This window comes from Trifolium pratense, linkage group LG4, assembly GCF_020283565.1.
Source record: "Trifolium pratense cultivar HEN17-A07 linkage group LG4, ARS_RC_1.1, whole genome shotgun sequence".
NCBI lineage: Eukaryota > Viridiplantae > Streptophyta > Magnoliopsida > Fabales > Fabaceae > Trifolium > Trifolium pratense.
Genome location: NC_060062.1, coordinates 16,135,682 through 16,158,018, shown reverse-complemented (window position 1 = coordinate 16,158,018; position 22,337 = coordinate 16,135,682). Strand labels below are relative to the sequence as shown.

General features: G+C 34.3%; 3 protein-coding genes across 9 annotated transcripts; 2 read left to right on the top strand and 1 right to left on the bottom strand.

Annotated features, from left to right (window-relative positions):
* The first annotated feature begins 1,007 nt into the window (after positions 1–1,007).
* Positions 1,008–7,958, top strand: LOC123920079. Of its 7 annotated transcripts, none has more exons than XR_006813412.1 (5): positions 1,009–1,370; positions 1,473–1,594; positions 5,215–5,418; positions 5,968–6,041; positions 7,124–7,953. XR_006813412.1 is itself a non-coding variant. In XM_045972213.1 (4 exons), the coding sequence occupies exons 2-4, from the start codon at positions 1,530–1,532 to the stop codon at positions 7,357–7,359; spliced, it is 375 nt and encodes a 124-aa protein (XP_045828169.1). In that variant the 5' UTR covers positions 1,008–1,370; positions 1,473–1,529; the 3' UTR covers positions 7,360–7,958. The 7 variants fall into 7 exon arrangements, 3 of the variants coding, with proteins under 3 accessions (XP_045828169.1, XP_045828168.1, XP_045828167.1); XR_006813413.1 differs by having other exon boundaries at positions 1,009–1,376; XR_006813414.1 differs by having other exon boundaries at positions 1,008–1,594; positions 5,215–5,335; positions 7,124–7,956.
* A 1,748-nt stretch (positions 7,959–9,706) lies between these two features.
* LOC123922183 (GDSL esterase/lipase At5g22810-like) lies at positions 9,707–11,759 on the top strand. The gene is made up of 5 exons (XM_045974928.1): positions 9,707–10,023; positions 10,451–10,581; positions 10,692–10,925; positions 11,201–11,453; positions 11,554–11,759. Exons 1-5 carry the CDS (start codon positions 9,798–9,800, stop codon positions 11,748–11,750), a joined length of 1,041 nt encoding a protein of 346 aa, XP_045830884.1. The 5' UTR covers positions 9,707–9,797; the 3' UTR covers positions 11,751–11,759.
* Positions 11,760–14,884: 3,125 nt separating this feature from the next.
* Positions 14,885–21,421, bottom strand: LOC123881556 (putative phospholipid:diacylglycerol acyltransferase 2). The gene is made up of 6 exons (XM_045930269.1): positions 20,907–21,421; positions 18,847–19,057; positions 18,455–18,738; positions 17,458–17,797; positions 16,420–16,664; positions 14,885–16,002 (listed from the first exon to the last, which is right to left on the bottom strand). Exons 1-6 carry the CDS (start codon positions 21,224–21,226, stop codon positions 15,516–15,518), a joined length of 1,887 nt encoding a protein of 628 aa, XP_045786225.1. The 5' UTR covers positions 21,227–21,421; the 3' UTR covers positions 14,885–15,515.
* Positions 21,422–22,337: the final 916 nt, after the last annotated feature.

The following is a 22,337-nucleotide window of genomic DNA, read 5'->3' as shown; positions in this document are numbered from 1 at the left end:
AATTGCGCGAGAAGTTTGGAATAGAGTCTAAAGGTGGTTTGACTTTTTCATTGTATTGTCGAACACTATATATTTTCTTTATTTGAGAGTTTCCTTTTGTACCTTTACGCAAAGGAAAGTTTGGTCGCAAGGGAGTTTTGATGGTATGATATGCGGTGATTTGGACATTATGGAAGACCAGGAATGAAAGGATTTTTTCCAATGTAACGGTGGGGATTGAAGACATTGTGCAAAAGATAAAATATGTTTCATGGAAGTGGGTGTTGGCCAAGAAGCAAAATTCTCATTGTCTACTATATGAATGGAGGGTAGATCATTTGTATTGTATAGGAAGATAGTCATACAGGTGGATTACTTTAGTGCTTTGGAGTTTTGTACTTAAAGTCTATATTTTTTTTTGGGTATTTGGCTTTAGTGGCGGTTTTTAACCGACGCAAAAAAGTGTTAGGAAAAATTTAAACAAATCAATTAGCGGAGGTTCCAAGCCGCCGCAAAATATAGGCGGGAATTTTTTTTTCAAATTGTGGAATTTGAGGCGGTTTCAAGGGCGCCACAAGTTTTAGGCAGCAATTTTTTTTGTTAAATTAAAAACAGGCGTCCCACATATTAGGCGGAAAAAAAATTTCAAAAAAAAGATTTTGCGGCCGCTAAATTGATATTAAGTGGATTTTAATCTCCAACTACCATAGCTGGTGGTCTGATCCGTTTCTTTGTTTGGACCTTGTATGATTTGTTTATTGTTTGTACTTGATTCATTGTAAACATTTGTAGTCGATCTTGGCACACCTTATGCTGAGGAAACCGTTTTTTAATATATATCTCATTTTAGTTTGTGGAATCTGAAAATATTAAGTGGATAAATTAAAAGTAAGTTGTTACAAGATTCAAATTTAATCAATAATTAAGTTCTTAAATATAGAAATTAGATATTAACAATTTAATACAAAATCTATTTGACAATTGGAAATAAAGTCTAGAATTTAGTTACATTAATAATAAATCCACATCCACATTTAGAAAACCCTAAGCCTAAATCCAGTATACCAAATGTTTTTAAAAAAAAACAGCACTTACCAGATCCCTAATTCCAGAAAATCGCACCACCAAATAAACCCTATACACAAATTTCGTGAAGCTCTTGCAATTTCGAAGAAGTTTCCAAACGAAAAACGAAAAACGTGAAACCCTAAAACCACAGTCCACACACGAAAAACAACCAATTTCTTGCAATTTTGTACTTACCACAGTCCACAAACGAAGCTCTTGCAATTTTGAAAATGGTGTTATTGGTGCTGTTGGGGTTATGGTGGTGGACTGGTGGATTTGATTCCTGAATAAGTCTGCCAAGGCGTCGTGGATATGGAACCCAGGTGAATGTATGCTAAGATGATTGTTGCTGCCCCTGTTCGGTTTTCTAATTTCTGTATACTCTCTGGTCATGTACTGTTTATTTTCTAATTTTGCTGGTGCAGAGAGGACGAAAGTTCTAGTTGGTTCTGGTAGTCACATTGGCGAAAAGCTCGAAGAGGATGCCTCTAGTGGGTTGGCCGTTGACGGACGTCGGCGAAAACTCTGCTACATTGTCCAGGTGCAGGTACGGTACCTACGTTGCCTAGGTGTAGATGCTAGTACCGGCATGAAATACAACAACTTTAGTAAAAAATAAAAATTGATCTAATAATATTTTTAGTACTTCTTGTGTCATTGTTTAGGGGTTTGCATTCACAATGCTGAGTTTCAAAGACGTACATGATGAGCTAGTATAGAAAAATTGGGAAAATATGTGGATATATAGATAACTTTTCCTTTTATTTATTTTTGATAACGAGTAAATGTGATTTTTATGTTTACTTGTGATTAAATTTGACCTACTCCATTATCAAAGGAAAAAAAACTGACCTACAATTAGGCTTGGTATTTGTTTTCATTGAGTTTGACTTAACTTAATGTATGTTTGAGGTAGTAAGGTTGAATTGAATTAGTTTGTTTAGTACTAGCCATCATGGTGCTTTAACCTTTTTTTGACAAGAGCCATTTTCAAAAATCCAATTGGATCCTATAAAAAATGACCTATTGGGAAATTACTATCGCCTAAAATGTCTTTCATTCCACGGCAGTCAAAGCATGCAAATAACCGCATGCCAAATCAACAACACCCCTTGGTGGATAAGCATTCTAAGTGGGAGGAATATGTTCTAGGGTTTATGGTGAATTTGTTGTAGGATGCAATTGAAAAGTCAATATTGAATTTCATTTTCTTCTGCTGGAAAGGGAGACAATTTGAAAAGTGGATGTGAGACGAGGGAATTTCGAAAGTGAAGGTGATAAGGGTAAAAACAAAGTTGCAATTTGTTTTTAAAGTGTTGCAAGAAAAAAAAGTGGGTTTTTGCAAGTAAAAAAAAAAACATAGGTTTATGAATTTGAATTATAAAGCCCATTAGCGACCAAGTTTTCTATCGCTAAAATTGATCTCCAATTCAGTCTCTAAAAAAGATGTGAGTGATATAGCGACACAATAAATTTTTGTTAAAATAATTTTCATGTGAAGGAGGCGAGAGAGAGAGAACCTTTAACGCCAAATAAAAACTTTAAAACTATCTGTATTTGGTGTACTTTTCTTCCAAACTTGAACACATTTTAAGATTCGAAAGGTACAAGATTGAAATCGCATTTAGAACCAAGTATAGGAGCACAATACGACCAACCAAACTAACAAACTTATTTCCCCACATACCCAATTTTTTTCGATGTGAATCTTACATCGGCTCCCAAGTAGACATGCATACTCCGGGGATTCTCCCCCACCAGTATAGAACTAGATATAAAAAAGAAATCGAACCTACTATACAATTGAGAAAAATAGATGTCAGCTTCATTAACTCTGGAGCCACATTTACCCACCTCCCTTCCTTAAACAACTCTTTGAGAGATTCACCCGACACCCAAAACGATCTAAAATCTTCAAAGGATAGCCTTCTTCAAGGTCCAAATATTTTCTACAGAAGCTTTTACTGACTCACAAAGTATCGTCAACATACTTTAGATGAGAAATAATCACATTTTGACGACTAGCCTCAAAACCTTGAAGAGATTAAGATCCAGCGCTCTCTTGATCAGTCCCCTTAAACCTTCCGCAATTAATAAGAACAAAAAATGCATAAGCTTTACAAAGTAACCCTTAAATCACACTTAAAATGCGTTTATAAATTTAAATTAATAATCATCTAACTAAACATAACACCATAGTTGCATTTCATCAAAATTCATAACACCAAAGCCACTAGGTTTTGCCTAGTGGTGAGGGGTTTGGGTAATATGTTATAGATCCTGGGCCATATCCCTACCCTAGTTCAAGGACTAAAGTGATTTGCATATGTACCTTTAGCACCTAAGTGAGTGCTAATATAAACCTTATAGATTCAATAGCATCGGAGTCGAGAACAACACATATTCCAACAAAATCATAAAATCGTACACGATAATATGATTATAATCCCAATTTTGACTACCATGTTTCCTAACACTTCAAAATTCTAATAGATAATCAACAAGATTAGAGACATATTCTCAAAGAGTCTATGAAAGCTCTCTTTTTCTCAACAATGTAACCCTACTATTACGATGTAGGGTGGACTTATTAAGTGGAGTTTATTTGACAGCTCTAAGGGTAGTAGTGAGAGGGCAAACACCATTTGCCTGGGAAAAACTCGCTAATGTCGACGGGTACAAACGATATAGGGTGCTTTTCAATAGACTCTTGATATTATATTAACACAGATAAAATATGAAAATATTGATAGACATGGAGGTTTTATTCTACATGCAAGAAAACAAATCACCATGCAATTTATGTTTCAAAAAAAATTCACTATACAATTTATGATGTTAAAATCAATTTCGGTTGTCACCACATCCGTCGTCCTCTCGGGCGTTCCCTCAACCCACTGGTTTTAAATCTAGTCTCGGTGTTTGGTTTCGGTGCACAATACCTAGATTTTATTTTAGGCAACTTATCTTCCCACCGGTTATAAATTTGACGGCGTCTCTTTTTCCGCATATGGATCATATATGTGCTTATTTCTCTTTCCACTGCCGATCAATCCGGTGGTGACTCTTTTTTCACATATGGATTATATTAATGGTGGCTAATGTGTTTTTTTATAACAAATCTAAAAAATAATAAGTTATAGCTTGAGGGGAGAGTGTTAAAATCAAATAGAAATCAAATGTTACCATTTACTAATTGTCATATCAATTATGTTTGATTGGCATTAATTGTGATTGATTTTTTTTTCTTTTTAAGTAGTTCAGTGACTATAATTTCACCTTTTTAAGGTGAATAAGTGGAAGTGTCGGGAAAATTTGCCTTGAATTCCCTGCAATAACATGCAATGTTCCTGCCAACTGATCACCTATGCTCACTGGAAAAATTCTGATCGATTCTATTTCTATTATAAATACAATGTGTACTCTATCTAGACATTCAACTATTCACACAAATTTACAATTTCTATATTGGATATTAATTTAATTACAATTGAATATTCTAGAAATATGCTAGGGGATAAGTTATTCTTTTAATTTTTTAATCAAGTAATGTAGTGTTTAGACTCACACACCTTAAATGTTGATTAGTGGGATACTCTGGATTTGAACCCCAACCCTTGCATGTAAATGTCTATATAGCTACCAAATGTTGAGATAGATTTATGATACGAGAAAATAAATTATCCCTATATATACAAAACATATTATCGATTTAACTATGTAATTGTTGGTATTTCAAGTGTGAGTTGAGTCCCACATCGGATGAAACAGTGAATGTTGAATGGTTTATAAGTGAGAGACCCATAAACCTAACACCTTAAGGTTTTGGGTTAGAGTGTGGTGTCAAATTCACTTGTACAGTTGTTCAAGACCCGATGTGATGATCCCCGAACCCCCTCATGACCCAACAGGAATTGGACTCAAACGGTTAATGAACTCTCATTATAGGATAATTTTTCTTAGAATGCCGAGTTTTTTTTTTTTTTAGAACGCCGAGTTTGGTTTCTATATATAAGAAACAATTCTTGGTTAAACTTTACTTACAGCTCAACCAAACTCTTGATTACTAGGACCACTTCTCCTTATATGACTTGTTGTATTCTTGCGCTAATATGCTTAATTTAATTGATTTCCTTTTTTCACCGTCTGCCATTAATCTCCCATCAGATTCACAAGAAATGAAATTTATTGGTAGAAGGAGAGGTGCTTGTTGAGTTGATGCATTATATAAAGCTAGCTGTGAAGAGGAGCTAACAGCAAACAGAACCGCAAACAGCAACAAAGACAGGTTCTACCTTTCCAAACAAACTTCCTCTACTAAACGAATAAGCTACCCTAGATATCGATCCTATCGATCCTTTAACATGATTGGTATGATATCGATCCTATCGTCTTTTAGATCAGAGCAAGAACTTTCTTTACATTGGTGAATTTATTTCTTCTAATTTGATTTCCCATGTTGGAAGCTTCAATTGTTCATATTTTTCCTTGGCCTCAATGCTAATTTCTCCACCAAAACATTATTTTCTTAATTTGCATGCAGGACATTCTAAATGAATTTTTAGTAGATTCAGGCATCAATGGTTTAATGCTTTCCCCTGTCAATTCTGTTTTAAACACAGAACATCACAACCTGCTAACAAAGAAAAACCTCCTTTAGAATTCAGAACACAAAAACACAAAACCAATGTTTTTCACTTTTTTCTGGTTATGTATGTGGATTTGAGTTTTGAAACAATTGATGGAACTGTTGGCAAATTAAGAATGATGCTATCATAGTTTTAACATAATTAATATGATATCAATCCTAAAATTTGTATTTTATTTTTTGTACCATACTAACTTATAATTGCTGGAAGGTATCCTAAAATTTGTATTTTCTTAGTTTTGTTCATTCTAATTTTTGATTGCTTTATTCAGAATGTTAAAAGCAAGAGGGAGTTGGACTACCAAATTTGATCCTGCTGATTTTAATGGACAAATGATACTCCAAGGTAAATATCTAACGATCCCTTACCAAATCCCTTACGAAATGATTTTAATATATAATATAACCGCGTGAACGTGAACATAACATTAAGTTACGAATGTCACTCCCGAATATCTCCGGTAGTCAATCTATTTCAATCAGCTGGCCGGTGGGAGCGAGAAGTTTGGGATATGTTTGGTGTTTCTTCCATCAATCATCCGGATCTACGCCGTAAGGATCTTGACAAAATTTTCATGTAAGTATGTGGAGTCCAGATGAGATCTGGTGATCCCGTGTCAAAAGGCCTTGGCTTTTCGTCGACAATTCTTCGTTCCTTTTCGTGTGAATTCCCCAGTGGCGAATTCAACACTTTGGCGGACTGTGCTCCACCCTAGTGAACTCATGTGGTTCCGACGTGCCCCGAGGGTAGAGGTGAATCCATTCGCGGCCAGTAGGACCAACACCATTCAAAGGTGGGTGGCCTGCCTAGAACAGTCATGTTTGACTGGGATTTCTTTTCCTTCTTTGGGCTCGGGTCGATAGTTGTCGTGGTAGTAATGTCCCGAAGCTCGCCCAGTCGTTAGCACAATAGTAGTCTCAAGTCTTTCCATTATCACTAGTTGATACCCTGCCTGTTGGGGTAAACTAAACTATGGACAAGCTAGCTGGGCGGGCCTCTAGTAGTTCGCACCCACCTGGGGTTTGAGGCTAGTGGAGCAAGCATGAGTAATAAAAGGAAAAATCCAAAATGAGTGGAAAGAAATTAAAATCAAAGCCACCACCGCCGAATAGAACCGATGACTTCAAGAGTAACTCTTTAATCATAAATGAAATTTACGTGAGGTTTCCCACTCCCTCATTCATCCCATGCTGTAAGATAGAACACAAAAAAAAAAATAAGGTTTCGTTTCGTCCTTTGAAATCAGATTGCATAGAGTGCGTCTATACTTTTTTTCTGTCAAAAAAAATAATGAATCAATTCTTTGTGTTTCAGTTGTCTTTAGTAGCAAATTTTATGTTTCGACTTTCTTTAGTAGAACCAGATTGCAAATAGTTGTCACATGAACTTGATGTTTCCTGATGATATTTTTTATTCTATGGATGTAGCAAACGCTTTCAATGGATACGCAGGGCGATCAAATGCAGCATCAATAATATCTAGTGCTATATATATTTGTGCTGGAAGTAATTTAGAAAATTATCCATATTGCAAAGTATGTACGAGTATGACCCAAGATAGAACAATTTTGTTAGGATATAAGGGAGATGTTCTTAGCAATCAATTCAGCCGCCAAAAACTTGTTTGCAGCTTCCGTGGGATGAAAACCATCGCAGAAATATAGGTGCAAGATAGATTGGTTTAGCAACATTAACTGCAATAGGTTGCTTGCCTAAGATCTTTCATTTCTATGGATTTGGTGATAGCAACAAATGTGTAGGTCAAGGATAACCAATTTTAGGCTATGTTGCATTTTTTGCAAGTTGACAGATGTTGAGTTGAGCTTTGGATTAAAATAAATAGCAACATTGTTTATTTTGCCTACACATTTGTCGTTATCATCAAATCCATAGAAATGGATGATCCTAGGCAAGCAACCTATTGGAGTTAATGTTGCTACACCAATCTATCTTGCGCCTATATTTCCGCGATGGTTTTCATACCACCGAAGCTGAAAACAAGTTTTTGGTGGCTGAATTGATTGCTAAGGACATCTCCCTTATAACCTAACAAAACACTTCTATCTTGAGTCATACTCGTACATACTTTGCAATATGTAACGTTTTCTGATCCATAGATAGATTACTTGTCAGGTATTTGTAATAAATTGATGAGACAAATTATATGTAACGTTTTCATATTAAATTGATGAGACAAATTATATGTAACGTTTTCATATTCTTCTGTTATGCTCTATCTAAAATAGGCAAGTTGCATAGATGAATCATTTGTCAGGTGTTTCTAATAAATTATATGTAACATTTTCATACTATTCTGTTGTGTTCTATTTTTTTTCTTCTTCCTGAATGATAAATGTTGGGTTTTTGTATGACTGGCTACATTTTGCAAAAACATATTTTAGCCAAGTGTTGAGACATATGTGCTGACCCCAAGTGTTGTGACAAATGTTGGTACACTTTGGAACAACACCTGTCTGTGTATCTGTGCGCGCCAGCTAGCGGTTATTATTTTCTACTCAATCTTTTGAAGAATTGTTTCAAGGTTTCTTACAGAGGAAGGCGCACGTGTTTAATGTGTTTCAGGAGGCAGCCAAACCCTAGTTTTATTTTCCAAAGGTATTATATTTTTGGAAAATATATTTTTGCGTTTCAAAAATATAACTATTATTTTCAGAAATATATCACTGCTGCTGCAATTCTAAAAGCCCTAATTTTGTCTTGAAGCCCAAGTCGTTCTACTACTATAAATACGAAGGCAAGCATATGGTTTCAAGCATCTAAAATCGTGTCTTACAAAGCGTGTGTTTTTAGGGATTTTAGAGTGTTGATTGTGAGCCTTTCTTGTGTCTCATTGATGCAAGCTTAGGACCTGAGTGTTATTGAGTTGTAAATGTGAACTTCTCCTAAGCTTTGAAGTACGAAGATTGTTCTAGTGTGTTGTGTGGTTTGCTCGCAAGCTTTTAAGCAAGAGTGAATCCTAGTTTCATAGGAGTGTGTCTCCACCTGTTGTAATCGTTGAGGTTTATAACAACGCTGTCTGTGTTGTTAAGGTGGGAATTGGGACGGGGTCTCATATCTAGGAGTTCCTAGGTAGAAGTGTCATTGGGTAGTGATTAAGTGAGAAGTTGTAAACGGGTGAGTTTAGCTTCGAAGTAATACTGCTGATAGTGGACTTCATTCCTGGATTGGTATCCCCCAGAGTAGGCTTTAGGCTGAACCGGGTTAACAACTCTTGTGTGTTATTTACTTTATTGTTTTTATTGTTTTATGTTAAGTAGTCTGTTTATAGACAAGTGTTGGCGCACCGGTAACAACATCTGTTTACAACAGACAAGTGTTGATACACCTTGATCAACATCTGTCCACTGTGTGCCAGGAATATCAATAAATATAATTACATAAATAGGAGCGAAAAAATACACACGTACCACTTGAATTGGCGAACAACCAAACCCTCGGGACACCAATGAGAAATCCATAAATGGGAGTACAAGAAGTACTAAGTCCCAAAAGAAAAATAAAAATACAATGAACTCGTAGATAGAAAACTCCAAAAACGTCTCTAAACTAGACCGAGAGCCTTAACCCCCAAAACACCGATCTAAAATTAAAGTTCCAATTAACTCAATCTAAAAATTTTTCTTAAAACCAAAGCTTAAAACAAGAAATTTGAACACAGCTTCTTCCAGACAAGGACTTTATGGTCTTTAACAATTGAAATATTGTCTATTTTAAAGTAATACTTGTATGACTTGTTGTATTCTTTCGCTGCGACTATGCTAGTTTACTTAATTTTCTTTCTTTGTTCACCATATACCATTAATTAATCTCCTATCAGAAGAAATGAAATTTATTGTGAGAAGCAGAGGCAGTTATTTATTAAAAGAAGGAGAGGTGCTTGATGCATCATTATTAATAAAGCTATGAAGAGGTTGAAACATAACAACTTGCTTGATGAATTCAATTATAACAGAAGCAATGAAGTTTATTGGGAGAAGGAGAGGTGCTTGATGCATTATATAAACAAATGCTACGAAGAGTAGCAAACACAACATCACAACACATTAACAAACTCTAGCTACAAAATCCCACACAAGAATTCATGGCCTATTTTCTTTTCGTTCTTTTTTTAACTATTATCAATTTAACTAAAGGGGAACCTATTGTTCCTGCACTTTTTATATTCGGTGACTCAGTTGTTGATGTCGGAAACAACAATAATCTTTTTACAGAAGTTAAATCAAATTTCTTTCCATATGGAAGAGATTTTTTAAATCACTCTCCAACGGGAAGATTCTCAAATGGAAAACTTGTTGTCGATTTGGCATGTGAGTTTTCTTTCACTCTAAATTTTCATTCAAACTGAATCTTTTTCCTAATATGGAGTATGCAAGAATGCGTCTAAATCCAGGATTATTTTTGAATCGTAAGGGATGAGTATCATAATCATATATACTCTTTATGATACAACTTTTACTTATTAAAAAAAATGGATGTGTGCGTCTAAATTTATAACTTTTTATTGTTTAATTAGGTAATAATGATGATTAGACTAAATTTATACTATCCTGTTTTGATCGACAAATTGCGTCATTGTAAGAATGGAAATTGTTGAATTGTTAAAATCATGGATGCAGTTCATCGATAGTTACAATTTAATAGGGGCAAAATAACCTATTCATTTTTTTTTATTTACATTTAACTTTTCTTCTCCTATCAGTATTTGATTCATATATATATATTTATTCACTGCAGCCGAACTTATTGGATTTTCCTCTTACCAACCAGCTTATCTAAATTTAAATTTCGAAGAAAACAACATCTTAAACGGTGCTAATTTTGCCTCAGCGGCCTCTGGTTACCTTGATTCCACAGCCAAGCTAAATGTAAATATATAAATTCTCACCCCCCCCTCTATTTTTAATTTTTGTTTTTACTTTATGTTAGCTGACATGAATATATATAATAGTGATTTTTTTTTTTTTTTTTTGTGTAGCATGTGGTTTCACTAAGCCAACAACTGGAGTATTTCAAAGACTGTCAGAACAAATTAGTTAAAATAGTAGGCCAGGCAAATGCAACATCAATTTTAAGTGGTGCTGCTTATATTCTTGTTGCTGGAAGCGTAGATTTTGTACTCAATTACTACATGAATCCAGTGCAAGAAAAGATTTATACTCCATACCAATTCTCAAACATTCTTTTGGAATCTTATACAAATTTCATTCGGGTAAGTCACTCTCAATATCTTTGCCATAGAAAACCTGCTATGCAATTGTAAAGGTAAATATAGATATATAAAGAAAAAATTTACTATTTTTCCAACTGTTAAATATCTTGTTCGTTCGTAAAATATCTTGCTCGTAAAAAAAAAAAAAAAAAATACACAACACATTTAAATTCTCCCATCAACTACGAGAAATAGATGAAAACAAAATATATATTTCTTTCTAGCTTGAAAAATTAGTTGATTTTATTTTGTATTTCCAATCATGTTTGTGACAGAATTTATATGAATCGGGAGCAAGGAAGGTCGGTGTAGCATCATTACCTCCGATAGGTTGTTTGCCAATAATTATCAGTTTTTTTGGCTTCCAAAATACATGTGTGGAAAACATAAACAAAGTAGCTATTGATTTCAATGGAAAACTTGACATCACTTCAAAGAAGTTGCAAAATATGCTTCCTGGCCTCAAATTGGTCATATTTGATACTTTTCAACCTCTTTATGAACTTATCACCAGACCTACTGATTATGGTACAAAATTCTAAACCTAGAAATTATTTTATTTATGACTTGTTAATAACTAAGATTGTTAATTTGTTTCTCTCTGTGGAATTAATTATTACAACTGTAGGATTTTTTGAAGCAAGGAAGGCATGTTGTGGGACAGGCGTGCTAGAAGCTGCAAAAATATGTAATCCAATGTCCATAGGAACGTGTGTTAATGCGTCAAGATATGTATTTTGGGATAGTTTGCATCCCACGGAGGCTACAAACAAAGTGGTGATGGATCGTTTGACTCCTATTGTAATGTCCCTCGTATTACCCTAATAAAACACTTTTGTAATCTTCCCACTGTTATTATTATTCAATAATATGATCTTATAATGCTAGTTACTATGTAGTGATTCTTTTATTATTTTTTTAACATATATATACACCCATTGTTGAGGGTATCATTGATTCAAATATCTACACAACTACAAAATAAAAACAGATGCATTTAATCGAAGATACAAAAATAGTAAATAAATTGACAGTTATCGGGTATTTTTCATTCTCGTCTTCAGCAGCATCTTCAATTTCTTCATCCTCTGGTACTCGATCAAGGTATCTGATCCTACCGTCACCCTCCACCGACAAAGGTTTTACCGAGTTGGAACCCTATTCTGAAGGAGTTGTCACGAAAAGACAATCACTTTGGATGCAGCCCATGAATCCCAAACCATTGCGAGATTAACGAAAACAGTCCCCGAGAGAGTTCTATGAAGCCTAGCTCTATCTTCAAGAACCAAATAGGCCGATTTAACCGAAAATAACCCACCCGACTCATGTCTCTAACACCAATCATCTTTTCGTACTTGAATATTAATGTTTAAACTGACATACACAATTAGGGTCGAGACAGTTTGCACACTATGCCGGTCATAGTCACGGTGGGTCGAGTCATCGACTTTCTCCGATCTTGTTCTTAACACATTTTCATAATTTTTTTATAAAAACATACTATTTAAGGTTCTTAAAAAATGTACCGGTGACTCTCGTTAGCAACCCCTTATGTTACTAACTTACTATAATCCTCGAAGGTACTCTTAGGTATCCGATGCTCTTATATAGGTACGTTATGCTTAATATATGTAAGTTTAAGAGTGCAACCTAATAGGGTGGATGAATTAGGTTTTAAGACTTTTTGGTTATTTTAGAGATGTTTTGGATTCCTTTTATTTTTCTTGAAAGTTATGATGATGGTAATAACAATATGCTGAAAAATAAAAGAGAAAAGGGAAAGAGAAAAGCGACACAAGAGAATTATAGTGGTTCCCCTATCGGTACGTCCACTCCCTTCACACCCCGCGAAGGAATTCACTATGTTAGAATCTTTGTTACAAGCAATCTTACCCCAAGACCCCCTAACAATCTTTCTAACATACACAAGATAGCACCCCACTATCTTTAACCACAAGAATCTTCACCAAACCCTATGGTGAAATTCTCATACAACACAAGATAGCACCCCACTATCTTAAACAACACTTGTAACAATACAAAGTTACAATGAAGAAAACTATGTATGGCTGTTATCAAATCAATATCCCTTTAATAATGTATATATCTTAGTGCTCAGAAACCTTTTTGGATATGAAAATATAATCAAGGTTTCACAAGATATGTGTATGAAAGTTTATGAGAAAAAGTGATATTAATAACTTAGAAATATAGTGAATATGAAAGTTGTTATTGATTGTAATGATCACAAATATATTTATAGAGGCTTTAGAAAATGTTCATGAAGCAAGACAACTTTTAGAAAAAAACTTATAATAAAAAGTTATGTTTAAAAAATGCAATGGTTCATAAAATATGCATTCTGTCCAGGACATATTAAGACTGTTGTTACGAACAGGCAATGTAAAAGGAACTGGTTTCAAAATTCAAACGTTGCACTGCTTTGAATTACCAACAGCAACAGATCATTTTAAAACGGTTAACGACCGAACAGATTTAAAAGGTCCTGACACCTAATTTTTCAAAATCAGTGTTTTATAATTTTAAAAGCTTGCTTCATAGGACTTTTATATTCAACTTAGAAATTTATGTGTAATTAATTTTAAAATAATTTATGAGCATTCTAAGTTATATATTTATTAAAAGTAATAAATCAAAGATAAGGATCATACTTACAAATGATCTTCTGTAACAAGGTGGGGTTGTTATCAGGTTGCCCTCAACTTTCCATTATGTCCTAATGCATCAGATCATGTATTTTGGGATGGTTTTCATCCGACTGAGGCTGCAAACAAGTTCTTGGCTGCTGAATTGATTACTGATGCCACCTCCCTAATATTCTAACCAATAACTACTATATAGGGTCATAGTATATTCTTTATAATTTGGGTTAATTTCCTGAAATTGTGATTATATCTAAGCCATAGATAAATCACTTCTAATATATTTGTAATAAAGTGATGTGACATGCAAATTGTATATGTATCATTTTTATATTCTTTTGTTATGTTGCATAAAAAAAAGTAAATGATTTGTAGGCAAATTTTTTTAGTTTCATTTTAAAAAGGTGAAATTCTGGTAAATGATTTTTATATTCATTTTTATATTCTTTTGTTATGTTCCATGCAAAACAATTTTTTTTGTTCATTTATTTTTAATGAAATTAAGCTTTTATTAAAGTTTATTAAAACTATTACTTCTCACCCCAATCATCGTGATGTAGCTACACAGAGTAGTGGTGTGATGAGAGCGTTCTCAGCACCACTGTTGTTCCTCTTCTCCGATGTTCCATTGCTCAAAAGCTTCTCTGGCCCTCGCCATCACAATCTGTCATCGGTTGTGAGGTTTGGGTTTATCTATGCAAGTCGTTGCTCAGTGCTACCGGAGGGGAGGGTCGAGTAGGCAGAAGGTGCTTTGTCGTCATCTTGCCTTATTTGCTTAACTCGTTCGGATTTGGGTTCCCTAAATTCGTCAAGGGTGTTTTTCAATAACGACGTTGGTTTTGCATCTACATCGTCTGGTTCGATTGTCACGAGGGTTTTGTGCTCCGTCAAAGGTGATGGGGGGCATGTCTCTCCTCCAGTTTTCCAGGGAGCAGTTGGTACTTGGGTAGTTTTTTGTGTCAACAGCCGACTCATTCACCACTGTTAAGCTTTCCATTTCGGGTTGTTCGCTTTTTTGTTCTACGATTGTGTTGACATTGTATGTATCATCCTCTCGAGTATGATTATGTGGTTACTGATATTTGTTCCAGTCCTTGTGACTGTTTCTAAACTGATTTTACATACTCATCATTGGATGTTGGAACTGATTTTATGTCCCTCCAATTTTTGTATATATATTTTTTTCTATTTTATTAATATAATAAGGAGCTATCGGCAAAGAATGGGGTGAAGTCTTCTTTGTCCCTATAGATTTCATTCGCTTATCTAAAAAATATCATAGGAACAAATAAATCATTCAATCAAAAGTAAAAAATTTATTAGATTATTTGTAAGTTTATGTACATTACATAACATATACAAATCCTGAAAAAATTTCAAAAGACATAGATAGCTTGTGATTTACACAATGTACAATTCCAGGTAGTTGATTACTTCAATTGCAACGGTGTAATAACAACACTAATTTTTGTACCAAAAAAATATAACAACACTAATTTTGTGTAATTTAGGCTTCATATATTATATATTTGACTTTCTATAATAAGTATCCAAACACTTCAAGAACTCTAATTTGAAAACTAACTATCATAGGAGAAAAAGATAAAAAAAAAAAAAAAAAAAAAAAAAAAAAAAAAAAAACCAAGCCAACTAAGTTCTAATACTCCACGAGCATCCTTATACTCTTCGATGTGCGACTTGCACACCTCATAATATCGAAGTCCCTATCGTTATATTTGAAACACCATTTGACTACGATCAAGGTTGATGCATCTAGCCTGTGCTTGAATCCTACCAACAAGAACATCAAAGTAGGGGGGAGGAATCTCAGAAATCTTAACAGCTTATATTCGATTTCGGCATTAACCTTGTAGATTTCTTATATACCTTGTATCACCGTGCAAGAAAATCCAACTATTGAACATAATCATAGTCTGAGACTAATCCTCTCAGATATCCTCACGATATCTGAAAATATCCTATCACCTCCAATATTTGCACCGGTTGCTCCAGCAGCAACTCGTAAAATATCTTCAATCAATGCAACGTTTCCCATAATGTTGTTGACACGTGCTCCGCTCTCTAGACCTCTCACTTCAAGAACACTACCTCGTTGTTTCTGCTGATACTCTCTTATATATGTAGCCATGCTCGAAGGATTAAACCGAGTTCTTCTGCGCCATCCTTTGGCACACATGAACCCTGAACTTACAACATTCACACGCTCATCACCATCTACTAAATAAACATCATTTTGTAATTTAGTTCCGTTTTGTACATCAGATGAATTATTAATCTGGAAAGGAATATGCTTGTACTTGTCAGAAAGGGACAGCTTGGGTACGTATGATCTTTCAGTCGAAATTTCGACACCATATAGGCAGTATACTTCCATATTCGGAGCATCAGGAAGTCTGAATCAGAAATTCACATTTAGTTTTCAAACTATAGAATCAAATAGGATAATCAAAAGTAGTATCAGTGTTATCAAATAGCAGCACTATATCACTATAGCATCGTGTCATTTGAACGAATCGCTATTGATTTGCACTACAGTACTACACTATTTTGAATGGCAAATATATTATATATTAGAAGCTATAGAACACTATAGTGTAGCAAAATTTAAACAAACTGCTATTTTCTACATTTGCTAACGTACTAGTATTGGTGTCTCATTACTTCCTAGGTATTATACATGATTATTACCTTCATTAGAAAAATAAAAGATAACTACGCTAATTGTGAAAATAAATGTCATAAATTAAAAATAATTCAGAATCTTTTAAGGAAAAGCTTGTTAAAAGTGTTTGATGAATCTACATACTTACTTGGTTTCAAGTGGATTAGACCAGTATTTGTAATGTGTGTATTTAGGATCATCTAAGTTATCTGCTATACCGTGAGAGAAATGAGCATCGGCACGTTTCATCATTTTCGGAGCCACAAAATTATGTAAATCAAGATCGGTTCTTCCTGTTGCCTTTCTTTTACCAACATTTGGGATGCATTCTCTACGCATCTCATTCTCACATGTTAAGTTAAAAGTAGTGGAAATACGGTTGGATAAAATATCCTGCAGAAAAGAAGAAAAAAAAGAACTATGTGAATCATTATTGTTTCAAAATGCATATAATGTTGCAGAAACTGAAACAATAAACATGAATGGAACAATAGGGGGTTAGCATATGATTCAATCAATGATGGAATGCCTTATAAAACATCTACAGTAATGTACTTTTTTTTTTGGTTGGTCAAGTAGCCTAGTGGCTAGAATTTCACTTGTAAAGTGAATAAATGGGAATACCAGGGTTCGAACCCCCGTCCCTGCATATTACATGCAATGACCCAACCAACTAAGCTATGCTCACGGTCATGGGGACTATAGTAATGTACATTTATATAACAAGTAATGCATACATACTAAGTCATGGATGGATGCTCAACTGTACATGGACTTTGAGCCGGGAAATTAAAATCTGGCCTCTGCTGATTCTAGGTTATTAAGGATAAGAATGAGCTCAGCTAGGCTAAGATTTGAAATGTTAGGCCTGAGTCTGTACTATTATTATCTGTCGTTTTAAAATTTTAGGCCATTTTGAAAGTATGACACGACCTGAAAACCTATTTAAAAGCCTAAGCTGGATATGATTGAAGCACAAAGTTTAATCCTAAAAACTGGTAAGTGATACTTCCTCTTGTCCTTAATATAAGTTCACTTTTTAGATACATTGAAATATTAATGTATCTAGACTATATCATAGACTAGATACATCAATATTTCAATGTATCTCAAAAGTTAATTTTTTCTTATATTAAGGACCGGAGGGAGTATCAGATTAAAACAAAAAAAAAGTTTTTTATGGTACCTCGGATTCTGAATCAAGTGTAGAAAGAAGTGAAGCAAGTAACTGTGAGACGGCCTTGCTAACAGAGTTTATTCCTCCATAATTTATAGGTTCTTTTACGTTGAGACTGTTTTGCATATCAGCGCAGCTATAAGTGTTGTTACTTACAAAGTACTTCACATGTCCCCTCTTTTCATATTTATTCCCTTCTTTAGGACCCCAATGCAAGTCACGCCAGATGGTTTCACCTCCCTTTGGCATCAATGAGATGATTGAATCCCAAGTTCTACAAACCCGCAAGACATGCTCAACTGTTTGAAGTCCGAGGTAATCGAAATTTAAAACGCCAGAAGTCACGGCTCTGCAAAAATTGCGAAACACTCCATCACACGCACAAAAAGGGTTTAAGATCATTTATTGGTGTAAGCAGATTTTTATATATCGTCAATTATAGTTTTCTGTAGTTTAGAAGATGCCACAAGTTCATAAAAATAATTATATCTATCAATGTTCGATTTACTGGATATCTGTATGTACTATTGTAAAATATTTTGTTGAAGTTCACATTTAAAATCCCTATAGATTATAAGGATTGGCTTATTTGAGCTTATCGCTTAGCACTTATGAAACTGTATCGAGAGCTTATGAAAACAGCTTTTGACATGTCCATAAGCTATTTTCAACTTACTCCCATAACCTCTCTAGGGTAACTAATAAAAATTGACTATTTTATCGTTTGTAATGGAAATAGCTTATAAATCAACACTTATATGATACTTATGTGATACTTATACTATAAGCGCTTTTTTACTAATAAGGCTTATACTATAAGCACTTTTTATTTAATAGGACTTATACTATAAGCACTTTTTACTTAATAAGGCTTATACTAGCACTTTATTAAGTTGGTTATCCAAACAGGATCTTATGTATGTGATTCCAACAATTCCAAATTATAACTTCAAACTTCATATGAAGAAGACAAATTGAAATGAAGGATTTTGTTGCGAGGACTAACCTGACAAATGCAGCATCACTGCCTTCAGCTGAAAATATATTGCTAACTGCCTTCGGAACACCGAGAAATTCCGGGCTGATATTCATGATTGCTTTGATATGCTTGTCACACCAACCTGGACCACCACCACCTCCCATGGGAGGAGGTGTCTCAACCCATTTTAGGAAATGGAGAAAATAAATAGCCCCCATAGATTGAGGCACAACTACCACTTTCTTATAGCCATTTGTTACAAACATAAGCTCAATTTTACTTTTCAATCTACTAAGACTTTGGTCTCGAATCTGTTTTGTTCAATTAAAACCAAATTAATTGAAACTAAGCTCAGTTTTTTTTCTTACTATAGAACAAATACAATGCTTTGAAAATCATTTAAAAAAATATCAACACACCTCGGTGTTTTGGAAAGACAATCTCCAGTCGTAGGTAGCCATGTGCAAATTCTTCCCTTCATAACCAATTCTTGCCAAATTCTCTATTAAGACCGCCCAAACTTGATAACCAGAAGCAAAATCGTCAGCTGCAACTGCCCTGACTCGAATTCCTGGTGGGTCCAGACCAGTCTCATTATGTAGAGAGAGATGCTCTAACCAACATAAAGGCCTAAATTCCACCATAAAAACAAAAACAAACAACGACTCATTAATGAATTGATTGAGTTCATAGTAACATCAATAGAATCAACAAAAGCTGGTTCGACAAACATCTAGCGCTTCTCAAGTGAAATAGTATTTCATTTTCAATCATGAAAATTGAATACTTGTAAAAAAACATGAGAGCTTATGCAAAAATTGATTTTAACTTAAGCTAGTGGATAAAAACTAAAAAACGGATAGTCAAGTACTTGTAAAAAACATCTCAAATCTCTAGTGACTACGGCTAGATAGATCAAACTATTTCACTGACACTCACAAACACAAATACAATTCCGGGTTGGCCATGCCAAGTTTGAAAAACAATACGAGTTTAACTAAGGTTTTAACTACTAGAAGTCAATGATGCAAAGTTTACACACTAATGTACATTATTGTTGTTGGGAATCTCTCATTCATATGCTACAAAATAAGTAAAATCTGTTTTCACGGATCAACTTGATTAACCCTTCGAACACTATAGTGATTAGTTACTAACTAGTTACTATTAGTAGGCAAGAGGTAAGAAACCGTCATGATCAGAATCAAAGAACAAGAAATCTAGAATGATATAATGGGAATTCTCTCCCTCCCTCATTCACAAGTATTTGAGATAGAGAGATAGACAGACGGATTCTCTCCTCTGCCTCCAAAAATTTCCTATTAACTGCGTATGTGGAAAAATAGATAGACGGATTCCGCTCACTCCTAATACCAACACAAACAGTACTAAATGTTAACAGCAGGGCAAAATCATTCTGAACCGCAACATCAAATCCACAATTGCAATGCAATTGAGACTGCATAGGCTGCAATTTCTATAGTGATTGACAATCGTTGTTAACGGTGCCTAATACCTACCTATATATTCTCAGTTATTCTATTAGTTTAAGGATGTTTATTCATAAAGTAATATCAGAGTGCTTATGAAAAAATCAAGATGGAAAATTTGTGTTTAACTTATTAGAGAACCTACTTTAAACTTACAATTTAGAGCAGCTAGTAGTGAAAATACTCATAGTTACATAGTTACTTTAAGTTGATTTCAATTTTTTCTCTTCTATAAGTACATACAGAAAACATTTATCCGAACTGATCTCAATTCTTGAATAACTTAGCCTAAGACAAATCAGACAATTACATGTACACACACTCCCAAGTCCCAAACTCAATCAATATTCCTTATAGGACACGCCAAATTTCAAGAACAATAAAACTATAACTAATTTACAATAACTCATAACTTAGGGTTTATGGTTTTAAATTGCAGTTGCAGTCGCCTTCCCAGCTGCGGCGTGAAAAGGCAAATGCGCACAATGCAGCTATAGTATAGCTGCAGCTGCAATGCCACTGCAGAGACCTCTAAAACTGTTATATTGTGGTCCCAATTGCAGTTGCAGACCGCTATTTTTAACTACGGCCTATGTTTGGTTCCACATTTGCACCTTCCAAATCACATTTCGGTTAGTCAAACGTGACTTGACCATAAAGTTTTTTGTTTTGCATCCACCTTTCAAATCGTTTCCTTTCCCAAAATCAATTCTACCGAAAAGCTAATACTTCTAGTTTCCGCCGTAACATATAATCAATTCTCAAATTTATTGTCATATATACACACACAAAAACCATTCTTAACCAAACTATCTAAACATAAATCGATAAAAATCACTTTTTTCACGAATATATCTAAACATAAATCAATTTAACTTCAACTCATTTTCAATCAGAATCAATTCAGTCAAAATCAATTTTTATCACCGCAGAACCAAACAAACAAAGTTAAAGTACAAATCTTTCTATTGAGAATCCATCACACAAACCTTTTAAGCATTTGAGGAAAAGTGGCACCCCACAAACGTTTTCTAAACAGTCCATCAGCACAAGGTCTCCCTTCCCAAAGTTCCAATCCAGCAGTAACAATACCAGGCACAAGAACAACAGGATGAAGTGCTTTCACCCCTTCACTATTCAACTTCAATCCAGGTGATTCTACAGCTTCAAATCCAATCAATGTAGCTGGCAAAAATTGATACAAAAATGAAAAAAGCCACCAAATTGTACATACATAACCAACTAACCAAAACCAATAATTAATACAATTTTTCCACTCCTTCACTCTACTTTGCCTCTTTCTTTCCATTTCAATTTTTCATCAATTGAAACCAATTTTGGTATGATTAAACCAAAGGGTGTTTTTTGTTTGTGGGGTTTTTGATGTTTTCATAATTTTCCATCTATATGATATGACACTTGTTTTGCAATGTTGATGCAATTTAATAGTTGTCACTACTCTGTTTAGTCACACATGTTTCTATTCTATGACTTCACGTGGAATGGTAAAACCCTTTTTTGGCAGTAATTAAAAGGGAAAATGGATTCAACCCACGCAGTAACTGTTATCAACCGTCCGATTAAATATTAGTGGTTGAGATTGTAAACTATAAAAAGGAAAATAGATTTAACGCACGCAGTAACTGACCTAATTAGGGCTATAGGATTATGTTTCAATGGCCGAAATTGTCAACTACGTGTAAAACTGCGTGAAAACAGTACAACAGACAATCTAGGTCCCCTAATAGGACTCAAAATAATTATTCTAAAACAGTGGAAAATTTTACTATGAAAAAAGAGGTTGCATATGTGCATGACACACTTAGATTATATATGTATAGGTAGACAAAAATATCGTGTGAGGAATAAATTTTGAGGAGGCATAAATTCTATTTAAAATTATAATAGAGTGAGGAAGATTCTTTTTGATATCTAAAATTTTTACATACGGCTCAATCTAATCTTTGACAAAAATAAAAATTTACTGTCATTGATTCTTGATATTTTTATATTATTAAATTTTGAGCCCTTTATAGAAATCTAAAGATTTGGACCTAAAATTCTGGCTTTACTTGTATTTGGGCCAGCGCTGCAAACTAAACTTTGATTTATGAACTTTTCTCTCCCGACCCCCTCATTTCTTTTATACCCCCAAAAATCTCATTTTGCCCTTTGTAGTATGAAAAAATTTTGCTAACAAACTTCGGTTTATATAAACCGAAGTTTTTAAACATGGAAAAAAAATTCGGTTTATATAAACCGAAATAACATATACCCCCCAAAAAGAAGGAAAATTTATGTGAAAATTCGTGTAGAGCTACCTGTGGTAAATTTAGCATTTCTCTCTGAATATAAGTTGTATGCTAATGAAGACAAAATTTACTACAATATTGACACCGGAATTGTTAAATTTCATTAAG

What these genes read in the sequence shown, in the direction of transcription:
- LOC123920079 (XM_045972213.1), top strand. Translation starts at nt 1,530, where the DNA reads ATGCCTCTAGTGGGTTGGCCGTTGACGGACGTCGGCGAAAACTCTGCT. An exon ending in GCTACATTGTCCAGGTGCAG is followed by an intron (nt 1,595 to 5,967) that starts GTACGGTACCTA and finishes TGCTTTATTCAG; the next exon opens with AATGTTAAAAGCAAGAGGGA. An exon ending in TGGACAAATGATACTCCAAG is followed by an intron (nt 6,042 to 7,123) that starts GTAAATATCTAA and finishes CTATGGATGTAG; the next exon opens with CAAACGCTTTCAATGGATAC.
- LOC123922183 (XM_045974928.1), top strand. Translation starts at nt 9,798, where the DNA reads ATGGCCTATTTTCTTTTCGTTCTTTTTTTAACTATTATCAATTTAACT. An exon ending in ATTCCACAGCCAAGCTAAAT is followed by an intron (nt 10,582 to 10,691) that starts GTAAATATATAA and finishes TTTTTTGTGTAG; the next exon opens with CATGTGGTTTCACTAAGCCA. An exon ending in CTTATACAAATTTCATTCGG is followed by an intron (nt 10,926 to 11,200) that starts GTAAGTCACTCT and finishes TGTTTGTGACAG; the next exon opens with AATTTATATGAATCGGGAGC.
- LOC123881556 (XM_045930269.1), bottom strand. Translation starts at nt 21,226, where the DNA reads ATGGAAAGAAAGAGGCAAAGTAGAGTGAAGGAGTGGAAAAATTGTATT. An exon ending in TTTCCTCAAATGCTTAAAAG is followed by an intron (nt 19,058 to 20,906) that starts GTTTGTGTGATG and finishes GGTGGAATTTAG; the next exon opens with GCCTTTATGTTGGTTAGAGC. An exon ending in AGTGATGCTGCATTTGTCAG is followed by an intron (nt 17,798 to 18,454) that starts GTTAGTCCTCGC and finishes CAATTTTTGCAG; the next exon opens with AGCCGTGACTTCTGGCGTTT.